Source organism: Polyodon spathula, chromosome 6, assembly GCF_017654505.1.
Source record: "Polyodon spathula isolate WHYD16114869_AA chromosome 6, ASM1765450v1, whole genome shotgun sequence".
Taxonomy (NCBI): domain Eukaryota; kingdom Metazoa; phylum Chordata; class Actinopteri; order Acipenseriformes; family Polyodontidae; genus Polyodon; species Polyodon spathula.
In genome coordinates, this window is record NC_054539.1 from 69,495,195 (window position 1) to 69,509,036 (window position 13,842).

General features: G+C 36.9%; 1 protein-coding gene across 18 annotated transcripts in view; it reads left to right on the plus strand.

Annotated features, from left to right (window-relative positions):
* The first annotated feature begins 339 nt into the window (after window positions 1–339).
* Window positions 340–13,842, plus strand: part of LOC121317545 (kinase D-interacting substrate of 220 kDa B-like) — a 56,361-nt gene continuing 42,858 nt past the window's right edge. For 6 of the 18 annotated variants that reach the window (XM_041253587.1, XM_041253589.1, XM_041253594.1 and 3 more), the window contains exons 1-7: window positions 340–484; window positions 6,691–6,836; window positions 7,635–7,733; window positions 8,988–9,086; window positions 10,234–10,332; window positions 10,659–10,760; window positions 11,089–11,187. In XM_041253587.1, the coding sequence (XP_041109521.1) occupies window positions 6,729–6,836; window positions 7,635–7,733; window positions 8,988–9,086; window positions 10,234–10,332; window positions 10,659–10,760; window positions 11,089–11,187 (606 nt within the window). In that variant the 5' untranslated portion in view covers window positions 340–484; window positions 6,691–6,728. Of the gene's footprint in view, window positions 485–2,893; window positions 2,977–6,688; window positions 6,837–7,634; window positions 7,734–8,987; window positions 9,087–10,233; window positions 10,333–10,658; window positions 10,761–11,088; window positions 11,188–13,842 lie in introns of those variants that run through there. The other 12 variants (XM_041253591.1, XM_041253596.1, XM_041253597.1 and 9 more) reach the window with 5 other exon arrangements.

Genomic DNA, 13,842 nt, shown 5'->3' on the forward strand with positions numbered 1-13,842 from the left:
TTTTATTTAAGGGGCTATAGCGCAGTGGGCTGATACACACTCGCAAGTCCACAGCGTCACTGCGGTGTTATTTTTGTCAGAGGCCCATCCCAGATTCACAGAAGTGTGCACTAAATATAGCAGTACATCGTTTTTTTATGGTCCTACCTCTGTTGACTTACATGAAGTATACTTTTGTACAGGATGTTTTACCAACTGTGCAGTACTCCTTATTACTAAATTAGTTTCCTTTATACCGTATTGTTTCAAAAGTACAAAGAAAACAGTGAATCCACCACGAGACCGTAGTAGAGACGTCTTATCAGCCTACGTCACGGCTCAGGAGAGTCATGTGACAAGTGGTTTGTACCAGCATTACAAAATGGCTGTTGTTGGATAAAAGGTTGCAGTCATTGAGATAAAAATCAATCAATCAATAAATCTCCTCAGTTAACAAGAAGTAAACCGTTCACTAGAACGGACATCGGTTGATTAAAAAAAAAAGGTAAGGAATCTTTATTATCCTGTAAGCTTTAGAATTTTCAATCACAAGGTATACATTTTGGTGTTTGAGGATACATACAAGAAGCTGCAATATATTCTGACCCAAAATACGTTTACACCCAAACAGTCTGAATGATAGGGTTTATAAAGAAAGCTACAATTATAAAGTGGTATGTTATGCCGTTTTTCCTTTACAAACCTTCTGACTGTGTACTGCATCAGCTGTTTTGCCAACATATCTGTCGAGAGTGGGTTAGGTTAGGGTAGGATAGGGAAGCCTAGCCTTCGAAGAACAATGCACGGGCTCTTTTCGGTGCGACAGGATGTCATTGTTTTGTGTGACAACATACTGTTAACCATGTAGTGTGTGTGTATTTGTTTCTACTCTGTTAAAGTAAAATAAAGAAAATAAAAAAAAGCCCACGCAAAATACTCGGACTGTAACAATGCCGTTAGCGTATAATTAGTATTGTTGCACAGGTAAAATTAATTATACTGCATCATGGGCGGCGGGGTGGATTTGGTGGTCTTATTGCTGCTCCTCCGTGGAGGTGGTTCTGACAAGATAGAACAACAAATGAGAAACTACTGTACACTATTAATTTTACATAATGCCAAGGCATTTACTGATCAGTCTAGAAATATATCCATGAACACACACTGCAATAGGCATTTTCTTTTAAAATTACTTTACAAGCATCAAAAGCAATTCCAAAGCAATACCAGTTATGTACTGTGGTGTTGTGTAGATTATGTGTGGAAGGTTATTAAAGGTAAAAAATAAAATGTTCTCTGTGAGTGTAAGTCCACAGCAGTTCATTTAAATAAAGGAAACAACATCCCACCTACTGATAACCGGAATATTCAAGGCTGATGAACAAAACTATTTTTATATATATATATATATATATATAATATATATATATATATATATATATAACATAGTGTACAGTACATGTCAGCCTCTGTTTTCAGGTGTCAATAACACTTTTCCAGGGTGTATCAAAGCAGGACCGCTGTAGCAGTTTTTTTTTAGTTTTTTTTTATAACCTTTATTTTGCATCGAGCAGTCTTGCTCATACCATTTATCCAAAGTTAGTTTTATGTGTTTCATATTTATCCCAGACACGTTAATTTTAAACAAAAAGGCGCCGGCTCTTATAATTTAGGAAGAGGGATGGGGTAGTATTTTTGGTTTTGAATTATACCAGTTTTTCCAGGTGACATGGCAGAAAATCTACTGTACCATGTTACACCTGACTGCAGACAACAGATGAAAAACCAAAAGATCTCATAGTTCAAGGCAGATGGAAGTACTACCTTCAAATAGTCATGGAGGTCTGACTTTAATTCTGCTGTTCAGTATTTGCCCAAACCCATCCATTTGCAATGTGTATTGTTGTTTTTATTTTATTTGGTCAAATTCCAGGTAGTGCCAAGAAAAGTTCTCCAAAATAGAAAAGTTGATCATCTTGCAATGTTAACATGCTATCAGGTAAACTGCATTTCAAGAAAACAACAAGCAAGTTCTGTGTCTCCTTACAACATCCTTATTGATGCTTCTGTATCTATTCTGAAAAAAGGAAATAAATGTTATAAACATATCCTCATGCTATGTTAGTCGTTCATTGTGACAACATAACCATATAATTATATTGCAGCTTTACCTGTGAGATACGTTTGCTTTATAGTCTTAACAATTATATAGTAGTTTGTAGTATAAATTATATAGTAGTTTGATTGTACACTGGTTGTGCACCACTGTTATACCGTACAATATATTTCTGTAAGAATTTCAAAGACAATTTTGTTTACATCTTTCTAATGTAGGTTTACAATTCTTATGCTTGCACAGTTAATGTAGCTATCAAACTGGCATTATTTTGTATTTTCAGGATTGTGTGGTGATTTATACAGTATGAAATGTGCTAATATTTCAAAAATACGCTTTATTTTTTTGTAAATTAAATTTTTTAAAGTTGTGTGCCGGCAGTGCACATTTTAAAGAATCAAGTTTAATATTTGTTTAGTGAGCAGTATTCGAGAATACAGGCAATGGATTATGGCACCTTTAAACCACAACCAAGTCATAAATAATGACAATAACAATCCTTGTATATCAAAACCTTAATAATTTCCCTGGTTACAACGCACCTGTCACATAGCTGTTTTATCCTGAAGGAAGCGTGGCAACGAATAATTGCTTGGATTATCTGTCAGCCTTGCAGTGGTTTAATAAAGGTCCATGGGGAGCAAGATGGCTATTAAAGCTATTGAAGTGTCTAAATCCGACATTGGGTGGGTTCCAAGCGTACTCTCTGTTGCGTGTGCTTATGCGCATACTTTCACAGTGTGACCTGTTTTTTTCCTGTGCTGGAGAGGCTGGGCGTGCAGGCGTTGCCATCTCATCCATTATTTATAGGAGAAGGGCTATTTGGCTGAAGCTGCTAAGGCAAGCTTGTTGCTATTCTGTTTTGGTCTTTACGCACAAAGGTAAGCTTGAAATTCCTGTTTAGTTTTTTTTTTTTAAATAATAATTTTAAATCAGTTAATATATATATTTTTTGTCTGCTTCATATCGTTACGGAATGTTAAATGCATGTTGTTTTGCAACTGACAGGGCGTACTCGGGAAAAGAGAATGCTGCCTCTCGGTGGACCTTCCTGTAGAAATAATTTTATTCAAATGTATTTAAAAATGCCAGTATATTGCAAAGATAAGTATTTAACAGCTATTTTGATTTTGAAAAAAAAAAAATCTTTGTGCAGTATCATTTTTTTGTGTTTTGATTTATTTTTATGGCATGCTCTTGGTTGTTATTTACTGCAAAGACTGATAGCAAAAAGGTGATTTTATTTTTGTATTAATTTATTTATTTTAATTGCAAGGCTGAAAGCACATCTTTTTTTCAGAATCACTGCTGGTGATGTTGGAGTAGCTTCTTCATATGATTTTGGGGTGCTTGCAGGACACGTTTAATAGCTGCCATTATGTTGCTTTAGATATCATGAATTAGAGGTTTGCTATTTTGTGCTCAATTAAAAATGCATTCATATACTGCATTGTAATTACATCGATTTGAGTTGATTTTGCTGTTAAAATCAGCAATTTCAACAAATTTTCCCCAGAAATAAATTTTTTAATCTTTTGTTTTAAAAAAGGCATCCTTTGGGTGCATGAAGGTTTTGGTTCAGAAGACTAATGGATATATTTTTACTCTCTTTAACATAGATATAATTCTCTCTCCTCCCCAGTAGGACACCAAGATGTTGAAATAATGACTGCATGAAGGATGACATGCTCTCGGTTGACTGACCGCAGCTAAATATAAAACATTGTTTATTTAATCATTGTGCATCAAGTTTTCCCTCTGGACCGAAATGTCACTGGTGCTCAATGGTTATGTTTGATGTTAACTGTACTTGATTAGTTACCAGCAGATGTTTAAAATGTACTGAATTTTCATGGGCATTCACTATTTTCACTGTTATTGCGTAGTTGTAGTGCTGGTGGAACAGACAGTAAAGATGCTCTACTACAGTGTAGTGCATGCAATAATAGTGTTTTGCTCTACTTGAGTGGGCGTGGCCCTAAGAATGAGCTAAAGCATCTGTCAAGACTAGATGCAAAGGTTTTGTCGTCTTTTTAAAAAAAAAAAAGTTAAATTATTGATTCAGGTTGAACCTGCCACTCCTTTTTACACTACATGTACATTACCTGTAATTTTGGATTGACTAAGAGCGGGATTGCAAAACACCCTTTGAATCCCTGTTATTATAGCCTGCAGAGCCCCACATCCCAAGTTACTATTACTGTACCAGCAATCAAAAAAAATCTAATCGACAGACATGCTGTGCCCTGAATTGAGTCATGTTACTGTAGGGTCCCTGTACAGTAGCTTGAGGGCCCAGGAACCAGATCAACAGTCCAATCTAATAGGTCTGTTTGAGGAGAGTGAGGCAGTCCCTTTGGAGTAGTCCAGGAAATGAATGGAGAGTGTTCCCAATGTTTCTGGGAAAAAAAACAAAACAAAAAATGTATGGTGTTTACACCAGCGATACCCCACTGCCAGACTCTGCTAATGTTTTTTGGGGGGCAAAGTAAAAGCACCTTAAGGATTTGTTACTTGAGTAAAGAACTATAATAAATCAGCATATGGGTTCAGTATGATGGTGTCTCTTATTCTTGGTCAGAAAAATCTGTTGAATGTGCAGTCTTTGCATCAATAATGCCGATTTGTTTAGGGTTGGTTTTTTTTTTTTTTTTTTTTTTTTTTTTTTTTTTTGGCAAATGAGTAATCAGCAACCTGCTGTAAGTTATTCAGAAGTATTGGTTGGAAAAAGACCAGATTTTAAAACACGAAGGGGGTGGGGTGTTGAGGGATAAGCAGTTTTGGGAGTTGAATACATTATGGGGAATAAAGCAAGTGGTTTTCAGTTGGTTTTGGTTGTGCCTGCCATCAGGGCATACTGTAGTTATCAATAGACTTTTTGGGATATGTTTTGATAATTTCCAACATGAAAATTAATATTAGCTTTGGGTTAGCTTTCTTGCTTTAAAATAATGTTTTTATTTATTTATTAATCTACGTTAAGCATTTTACAAATGTAGGTGGTTTTTTTTTTCTTTTATATTATTGTTTTGATTCCATAAAATACCATACAGAGCACTTGCAAGTCACCTTTATAGCAATCTGGTGCTGCAGATAGCAGGAGCATGCATGCCTCAGCATTTCAGAGATATCTTTTGAACTCTTGAAGTTAAAGGCTGCACAGGCTTGCTTGAAGTGTAAAGCATGGCAGATTTTAATTTGATAAATGGGGACAGTCAAATTGCAATTCCTGACATCCAAGCAAAAGCTAAAATGTCAAATCCTGAGCAAAGCGAGTGATTAACTCCCATTCCACTTTCATCCGATCTCCTGGACCGGGCTTTGAGATTCAGCACACAATGCCACTCTTCTGTAGCATTGTCACAGTAGTAGTGTCATAAAATACTACAGTGATTACATGTATGGAAAGTATTATTACATTTTTAATTTAAATCCCCTTAACTGATTTCCAAAGACCTACTGTAACAATTTTCCATCTACAAACATTAATCAAGCTTTTTTGTTACCGGCTTACAGTAGTACTGTATAAGAAAACAGCGGGTTACTACATGTTTCTAAGTAGATTTACAGTAGAAAAAGGTAATTAAGTTATGTAAGCTACATTGTAGTTGTAAATATGGTAGCAGTGCTTGTCAGTTAAACTTAGTTGTCAGAAGGCAGAACTGTGTAAACAGCTGCGTTTTTTTTCAAAGGCTGTAGGCAGATCTATGTCACAAGCATTTCTTTTTTTATGAATATATTTCAAACAAAAAGTGGAATATTTGTCTTGACATACTAGCCCATTAAAATGAAAAATTAATTAAACCTCTGCAGTAGGTAAATGTTTTCATGCAAAATAATTTGTATAAAAATATCACTACTGTATGGTAAGTAGCGTTTTGCAGTGTGCTTAAACATGTCATTGTCATAATAATCTCAAACTGTATAGATGGGTTAGGATACTTCAAATGCAGAGTATACCTCCTATTTAACAAAGCCAACAGCTAAGGAAAATGGTCAAATACATTCTGGCTCTCGGTTACTGTTCTATTTCAGTCAGAAATAAGCTTGCTTAATTTTCACTTTTTACATTTCATTTATTTTCATATTTCTGTTGATATACAGAATATAGAGATTGTAGTTTTATAAAAATGTACAAAAAGGACTTGCTGTGCAGTGTTACATCTCTTGCTTTGCCGTTTTAATCATTCCTAGCTGATACCAAATTACTAGTAAAATAAGTTCAGATACAGTATATTGGCATTTCAGTATAGTCATATCTTTATCTGTGAAAAATAATTATTTCCAGTTATGAGGGAGATTCATAATCTGCTGCAGCTGTAGACTTGTGACTCAACAGTCAGACACTGTTTACTGTACTCTGAGTATCGGTCAAGTAAAGTTAAAAATTAAAAAAAATCTGAGCAATGCCCTATATTGTAGTCAATAATACCAATTTATTTAATACTGAAACCAATGTTTTTTTAATAATCTGAAAAAAAAATCTAGTGACGCAACCTAACGGCAGTGTGTTTAGATTTATAGGGAAGGGGCACCCATTTTTTGCTGGGATCACAGAGAATGTCTGATAGAATGCTGTGCCTTTGTTGTGCCAGGTGGTCTGAGCACGCTGGATCCCGAGGGCTCCCTGGAGATGGTGAGCGTGGTGACTCGGAGCCTGCTCAGCTCCGTGGAGGAGGAGAACATGGCTGAGATCAGGGCCTTTCTGGAGAAGTCCAAGGAGGTGGATGAAAGAAATGAGGTAGAGATGGGTTCATAACAGTAAAGCATTACAGTGAACCTGTTTACATTGGTCAGTGGTTTGATAGGGTTTATGTTAAAATGAAAAAGGTATGTCATTTGGCATGCTGGTTTCCGTAAAAGATTTGCAATGTACATTCAATAAAAAAGCTCAATTACTAATTCACAGCCCTAGTTCTATGGCTGTGAATTGGAAGCAAGTGATGTGTGCGACACAAATTTTGTAGCTACATCAGAAATAAATATTTTAGCAGAAACTGTCACGTGACCCTGTCCTTATCACTCTTGCTGTTATCCCACCCAATGCCACACAAGACAGAGGCGTACCATTCACCACACCACTCACGCAGCGCATAGACTGCAGAACAAGCAAGCAAAGCCAACACACACCAAAGAAACAGCGAGAGAGGTCACTCAGACAGGGGGCAGAGGTAAAACACACAGAGTCACGCTCACAGCAATACAACACAGTACACAAACAACTGTTTATGTCATTTTCCCTTCTCGTCCAGCCTCTCCCACAGTCCCAACAGACAATACTGCATTAAAGCTGTTGCAGGTGGGGCTTGTCCAGGAACTGGGGTTGGGGCAGGGATTGGGACTGACCCTGGGGCTGTGCCTGGGTGTGGTTTTGTGAGTGGGTTGAGAACTGACTTTGCTTCTGATTGGTCTGTTTCACTCTAGTCACTCGCGACTGGTGGGGAAAAATAGAACATCTGTAGATCCACCTTAAGGTATTAGGCTACTTTGTTTTTTTTACTAGTTGCAGTTTTGTTTTTATAACTGTTTTGTTTTGCAGAATGGACAGACCCCTCTAATGTTAGCAGCAGAGCAAGGCAATCTAGAGATTGTTCAGGAACTATTGAAGAAAGGAGCGAACATCAACCTTGAAGATACTGTTAGTATTACTCTTCATACACTTCATATTAATTCATGGTGATATTAGGTTGTGTTTATGTTAATATTAGGTTACTTTTATTAGGTTATTTGTGCCCTGTCAATGTACATATATAGCCACCCGCTATACAATATTGCATCTCCACAAAATAAATGAATCATCAATTTTAATAAAAAATGATCCCCTTTATTGTACATGTTTTTACTTACGGTATCTCCTCTCACAGTTAACTGCAGCACAGGTGGGATGACATGTATGATGTATAAAACCGTATTATTAAACAAACATGTATCCAATTATTAGATTTAAAAATAACTTATAAATAACTTTAAAAAAAAAGATTTCACAGAGTTATAGCAACACCAAACTATAGATAACACTAAAAGCAAAATGTCTCAGCTTTTTCAAATCTACAGCCAAAGAAAACTTTACTGTACTTTCAAAGTAGTTCAATTCTACTATTAAAATTCCCTAGAAATGACTCATTTGATATTTAACTTATTTAATGTAACAAATTAACATTACAAATGATTAATCTACCTATTTTATCCAACTTTAACCAAATTAAACTAAATGTTTTTTTTTTTTTGTTTTTTTTAAGATTTAAAAAGTACTATCTAAGGACAGTTCTGCAAAACATTTATACAGGTGTTACCATAAATGTAACTTTTGCACCATTGTCAGTTAAAGTTTACCATATTAATGACATGAAATAGACATCAGCCTTTATTGCAAATTAGTCCCATTCAACTGTGAATTTAATTCATTGTATCCCAGATTTGTTGAAATAAACAATAAAACCATTGTTGGTGTAAATATGCAATCAAAAACTGTTTCAGAATTTCCAACACGCTTACACTAAAAGGAAAAAAAAATCTGCGTTTTGTACCACAATCCACTTGCAGCAAGGAATCAAAACAGAGAACAAAATAATGAGCGATAAAGTGTTGCACCTTTAATTTCACCTGAGTGTTGAACATGTCAGAATCTGACATAACGATGGTGTATGCTACCACAGCGTGCTCGCAGTAGCCAAGCGTACACATACACACACTGAGCAGAGCAGTGCAGAGATTAGTGTGTCTTGGGCACTTGCATTTGTTGAAGGACCGTGCTTTTCACAACTTTTAACTTTTAAATGAGTACCTGGTATGACCATGTGGTATGTAAAATGTTTATTTTTGTTTAAAGCTACTTTTATTGTGATTTATCTTTTAGCTGAAATGATTCAGTATATGAATTTTTTCTCTACAGGATAACTGGACAGCCCTCATTTCAGCATCAAAGGAAGGACACATCGACGTTGTGAAAGAACTGCTCAGAAACAATGCTAACTTGGAGCACAGGGATTCGGTGAGTAAGTTTAGTTTTCTTTCAGTTGGACAAAGTACACTTCGATTGTATTTTTACACTAATTAATTGATATACAGCTATTTTAGTTTATATGCATTTTTTTTTTGTTTCCCTCATATATACACGTGTGCCTGACACACAATTTTGTATTTTCTGTCTTGGTCTTATACTTGGCATTCTTGGCTTGTGAATACTGTATGTAAAGCTACAGCTCTGGGCATTAATAAAATAATTCTACAAAACGCAAAAACATTGAGACATAACGTTTGTTTAATAGTATTTTCTGTAGGATAACAATATGTATGCAGTTCAGGGCTGTGGCACTGGAAAATTGTATTCGTGCTGAAAACAGTTTTGTGTACACTCTTGATGATTTAGTTGCGAGTATCAACACGATTGCTAGGGCTGTGTGATTGTGTTATTCGTGATGTGGAGAATTACATGTATAAACCACTTCTCGTAAAGCAGCGCAGTGTGCTGCACAAGCTACCTTTTCATCAATGAAACATGTACTGCCATTTTAACAGAACAAACCATCATAAAACAAAGTTAACTGTTTAGAAAGCTCTTTTAAATGTAAATACTTTCTCTTTTTTTGTAAAAGGATTTTTAGTTTATCTGTTTTAATTTAGACTGCTTTATTTGAATTACTTGGTATGTGTGTCCACGTACAATATGTTGCAAATTTTTTTTTTTGTTTGTTTTTTTTACATGTTGTATTATCAAGAGAACAGCTTCTCCAGTTCTAAGGAAACTAGGTTTTATACTTTAACTTAATTAATGTGTTTACCACCGCAGCTTTTCATTGAAGACGTGCTCTAAAACAAACAAACAAAAAAAAAATTCCAAAGTAGTGTGTGTTGATGTGATAGCACTGACTGTGGTGTGTGATTTTAGCCACATTTTGCTTTTTTTTGTCTGATCCACATCTCCAGTGCAGGGATGTAAATATGACTCCTATTGCATAGCAGTTTCACCCATTACAGGTTTTAATATGAACTTGATTAGCTACAGTTTATACTGTAGGTAACAAGCGCAGACATGTCTTATTAAACTGCTATGCAAGGGGAGTCATATTGCCACCCCTGCCAATGACTACTTTTTTTTTTTGTGCGCTTGTATCTTATTCATGTGTTTCCTTCTGCAGGGAGGATGGACTGCCCTTATGTGGGCAGCATACAAAGGGCGCACAGAGGTGACAAAGATGTTGCTTGAAAAAGGTTCAAACCCAAACATCACCGGACAGGTAAGCAGTAGAAAACCACATGAATACTAGATGTATAAGTTGTACTTACCAGGTCTAACTGTGCGTAACGTTAGAGGTTAAGAAAATAAAACTTGAAGGTTTTGACAAACCAAGGAGGTTTGGCTGCAGACAATAAGAATGAATGTATCTGGAATAAGCAGACAGAATCCATTCATGCACCACTATTAGAAAGTATTTGTTTTTTTGTGAAATGCTAGTCACTAGTGTAAGAGACCTCTTTACGTCAACAAAAAAAGTATTTTTTATTGTTTGTCTAAGCTGATGCACTAATATGTGTGTTTTTTTTTTTTTACCACGAATCCCAGCAATACAGCGTTTACCCTATCATCTGGGCAGCTGGACGAGGGCATGCAGAAATTGTGCATCTTTTACTTGAACATGGTGCCAAAGTGAACTGCTCTGACAAGGTGAGTAATGAACGCAAAGGGTACATTATCTTACTTTGCGACCACCTTATTGGGCAATGCTTTTGCTTTGACAGATGTATAATATGAGGGGAAAGAGCTGTTAGGCTGCTTCTCTTCATAAACACATACTGTCATTTCAATGTCTTACTGAAAAATTTTATATAGACATATCAGTATATAAGATCAGTGATCTTGCCTATGTAACCTGCAGTTTATCTAAAAAAAAAAAAAAAAAGTCTGTAAAATTATTTATTTTTGTATTTCTTGTGTTCTTGAAGAAATAAACTAGGGTGGTTCTTTACTTTTTTTTTTTCCTCTCCTTTCAAAGTACGGCACAACCCCCTTAATCTGGGCTGCTAGGAAGGGCCATTATGACAGCGTTATGCACCTACTGGAGAACGGAGCAGATGTGGATCAAGAAGGAGCTGTAAGATATTATAATATAAAACACAATCCCATCCAGGTGTTAGAAGCACTGTCTCGCCCAGTACAGGCCATTTTGGAATACATAATAATAATAATAATAATAATAATAATAATAATAAATAATAATAATAAATAATAATAACGTGTTGAGAGCTCAGGGTAGGCGAACACTCCAGTCTTAAATATTCAACAGAGAGCTTTTTTTTTAAAAAAAGCATCAGAATAATATTGTACTCGGTTCATCTTTGGATTTAATGTCGCATCAAGTCTGTTCTGCTGCACACAACTCAGCTATCCTATTTTCTTCAGATATTTAAAGAAAAAATCCAAATACCGCTCATTTGAGCTCTGGGAAAATGACTGTCTCAGTGTTCTTGCGTCATTAGTGTATTAAGCTTGCCTGACCAAACATGCATTCTGTACTGGATGGAATTCAAGCATGCACATCGGTATACATTATTAGCTAAAATAACAAAAACTGCAGATTTGCCGATTTGTGTTTTTATTTCCTGATATTGGTGCCATGACAATAGACTACCGATTATCAGTGCCCTAGTTTAAAGTATTCAGAATGAGTCAATGAGATATGTCAGGAAGGAAGGACACTGCCCAACTGCACTGGGAAAGTTTTTTTTATTTTGTAGGTATTTTTTTTTTTCACAGGGAAAGGGGTCAAGTCAACCATTTTTTCCTTCTCAAAAATGGTCTGCATCTTAAATTCGAGTATAGTGATGCATGCATTAAAAATCACCAGCAAAAGACATGACTGCCCGAGTACACAAACGGAAACATGACTGACTGCTGAGAAAAGATGGAACAAAAAAGTGCCGGTCTGATCTAGAATCATCCATGACATACAAGCAGCCATTTTCAAAGAAGCGTCATCAGCTTCCAGAAGAATTAGAAGAGATGCTTTTACAATTTCAGCGTTTCGTTGTTAGGCTCCATTCTAACAAACAGTACCAGCTTGGACGGATCGAAAATGCTGATCAGACCCCTGCTTTTTTCATCATGCCAAGCAATACAACCCCAAAAATGAGAAACAATTGCGAGTAATCACAACTGGAATTGAGAGGGCGTCTTAAATTCGAAGGAATACGGTATATCTTTTTGGGTAATTATATTTAAATATGCATGATCATTTTACCTAAAGAAATTTGGGCCAAATGAGAGGCTACTGTTTTAAGCAGATAATACATATTTTTAAAAGAACAGTTCTACAAAATCTACACAATATATTAATGGAGAATGGATGAGATGGGAGAGTGTGGAACAATGCAACATCAGCTGGCAAGACCTATGGACAATGGAACAGAGCAGGATCAGTTTCCACATCAGATCAACATATGATGTTCCTCCATCACCACAGAACCGAAACCTCTGGGTGGGTGAGGATCCCTCATGTCCTTTCTGTTTATCACCTGCAACGTTAAGGCACATTTTGACAGGATGTAAGGTGGGTCTTAGTCAAGGACGGTTTACTTGGTGCCATGACCAGGTGCTGCGATGTTTGGCCTTAGCATTGGAAGACAAGCTTAACCTGACCAATAAGTTGCCACCAGTTCCATCAAAGCATTACACACAAAAGACAATATTCCTCCACCCAGGAGAGCAACCACCAAGAAAAGGTGTTAAAACCAAGCCTCGCCCAGGACAACTGGAAGCTGCTTGAGACTGGAAGATACTGGCAGATGTTGGTTAGCGGCTTATTTTTCCACCTGAGATTGCCACCACTAACCTTTGACCAGACATTGTCTTGTGATCTGGATCAGCACGGATCTGGATCAGCACGCCTTGTTCATCTTGTAGAGTTAACAGTGCCATGGGAGGATGCGGATGAGGCGTATGAGAGGAAGAAACTTCGGTATGATCAACTAGCTGCTGAAGCGGAACAGCGAGGATGGAGAGTCCGAGTTTACCCAGTGGAGGTGGGTTGTTGAGGATTTGTGGCACACTCTACAACCTGTTTTCTCAGATGTCGGGTTCAGTGGCCAAGAGTTGCGTCGCACAGTGAAGAACTTATCTGAAGCAGCAGAAAGGAGCAGCAACTGGCTGTGGTTGAGACAGAAAGATTCTGGATGGGGATCTCAAGCACAATAGAAAGAAAGCAACGCTGATGTATGGGTAAGTAAGCTGGGCTGAGCTGAGTGTGGGATGGAGGAAGGTGATGCTGGAACTCCAGAATCACTGTTGAGCCCTCTTGAGGTGTCGTGGGCTAGTCGACAAAACACCTAGGACGGAAGGTGCCCACTTGAAGATCCCAGTTATGTACCCTACTTAGCTCAATCCAGACAGTTGTCATGCTAATGCGCTGGGGAGACCGCACTGGGTTGGTACCCGGAGCCAGTGTTCTGATGTGCTGGGGAGGCAAAATAAACTGATCCCTGGAGCCAGCATTACACTTCAGCAATCAACACCAGACAGAAGGATATCTACATCATCAGATGGAAAGCAACGCATGGATGGAGATGCAGATGGATCACATTAGTTTACTGTAAAGCTATGTCTTAGTTGGTGCTTATCTTGGCGAGAGCCAAGTTCAAATCAGCATGAAGTTTAACATCTACTCTCATGTAATGGAAATATTTCTTGATGGGCTTAATTATCTTCCCCTTAAAAAAAAATCCTTGTTCAGAGCTTTACCAGTAAAAAAAAT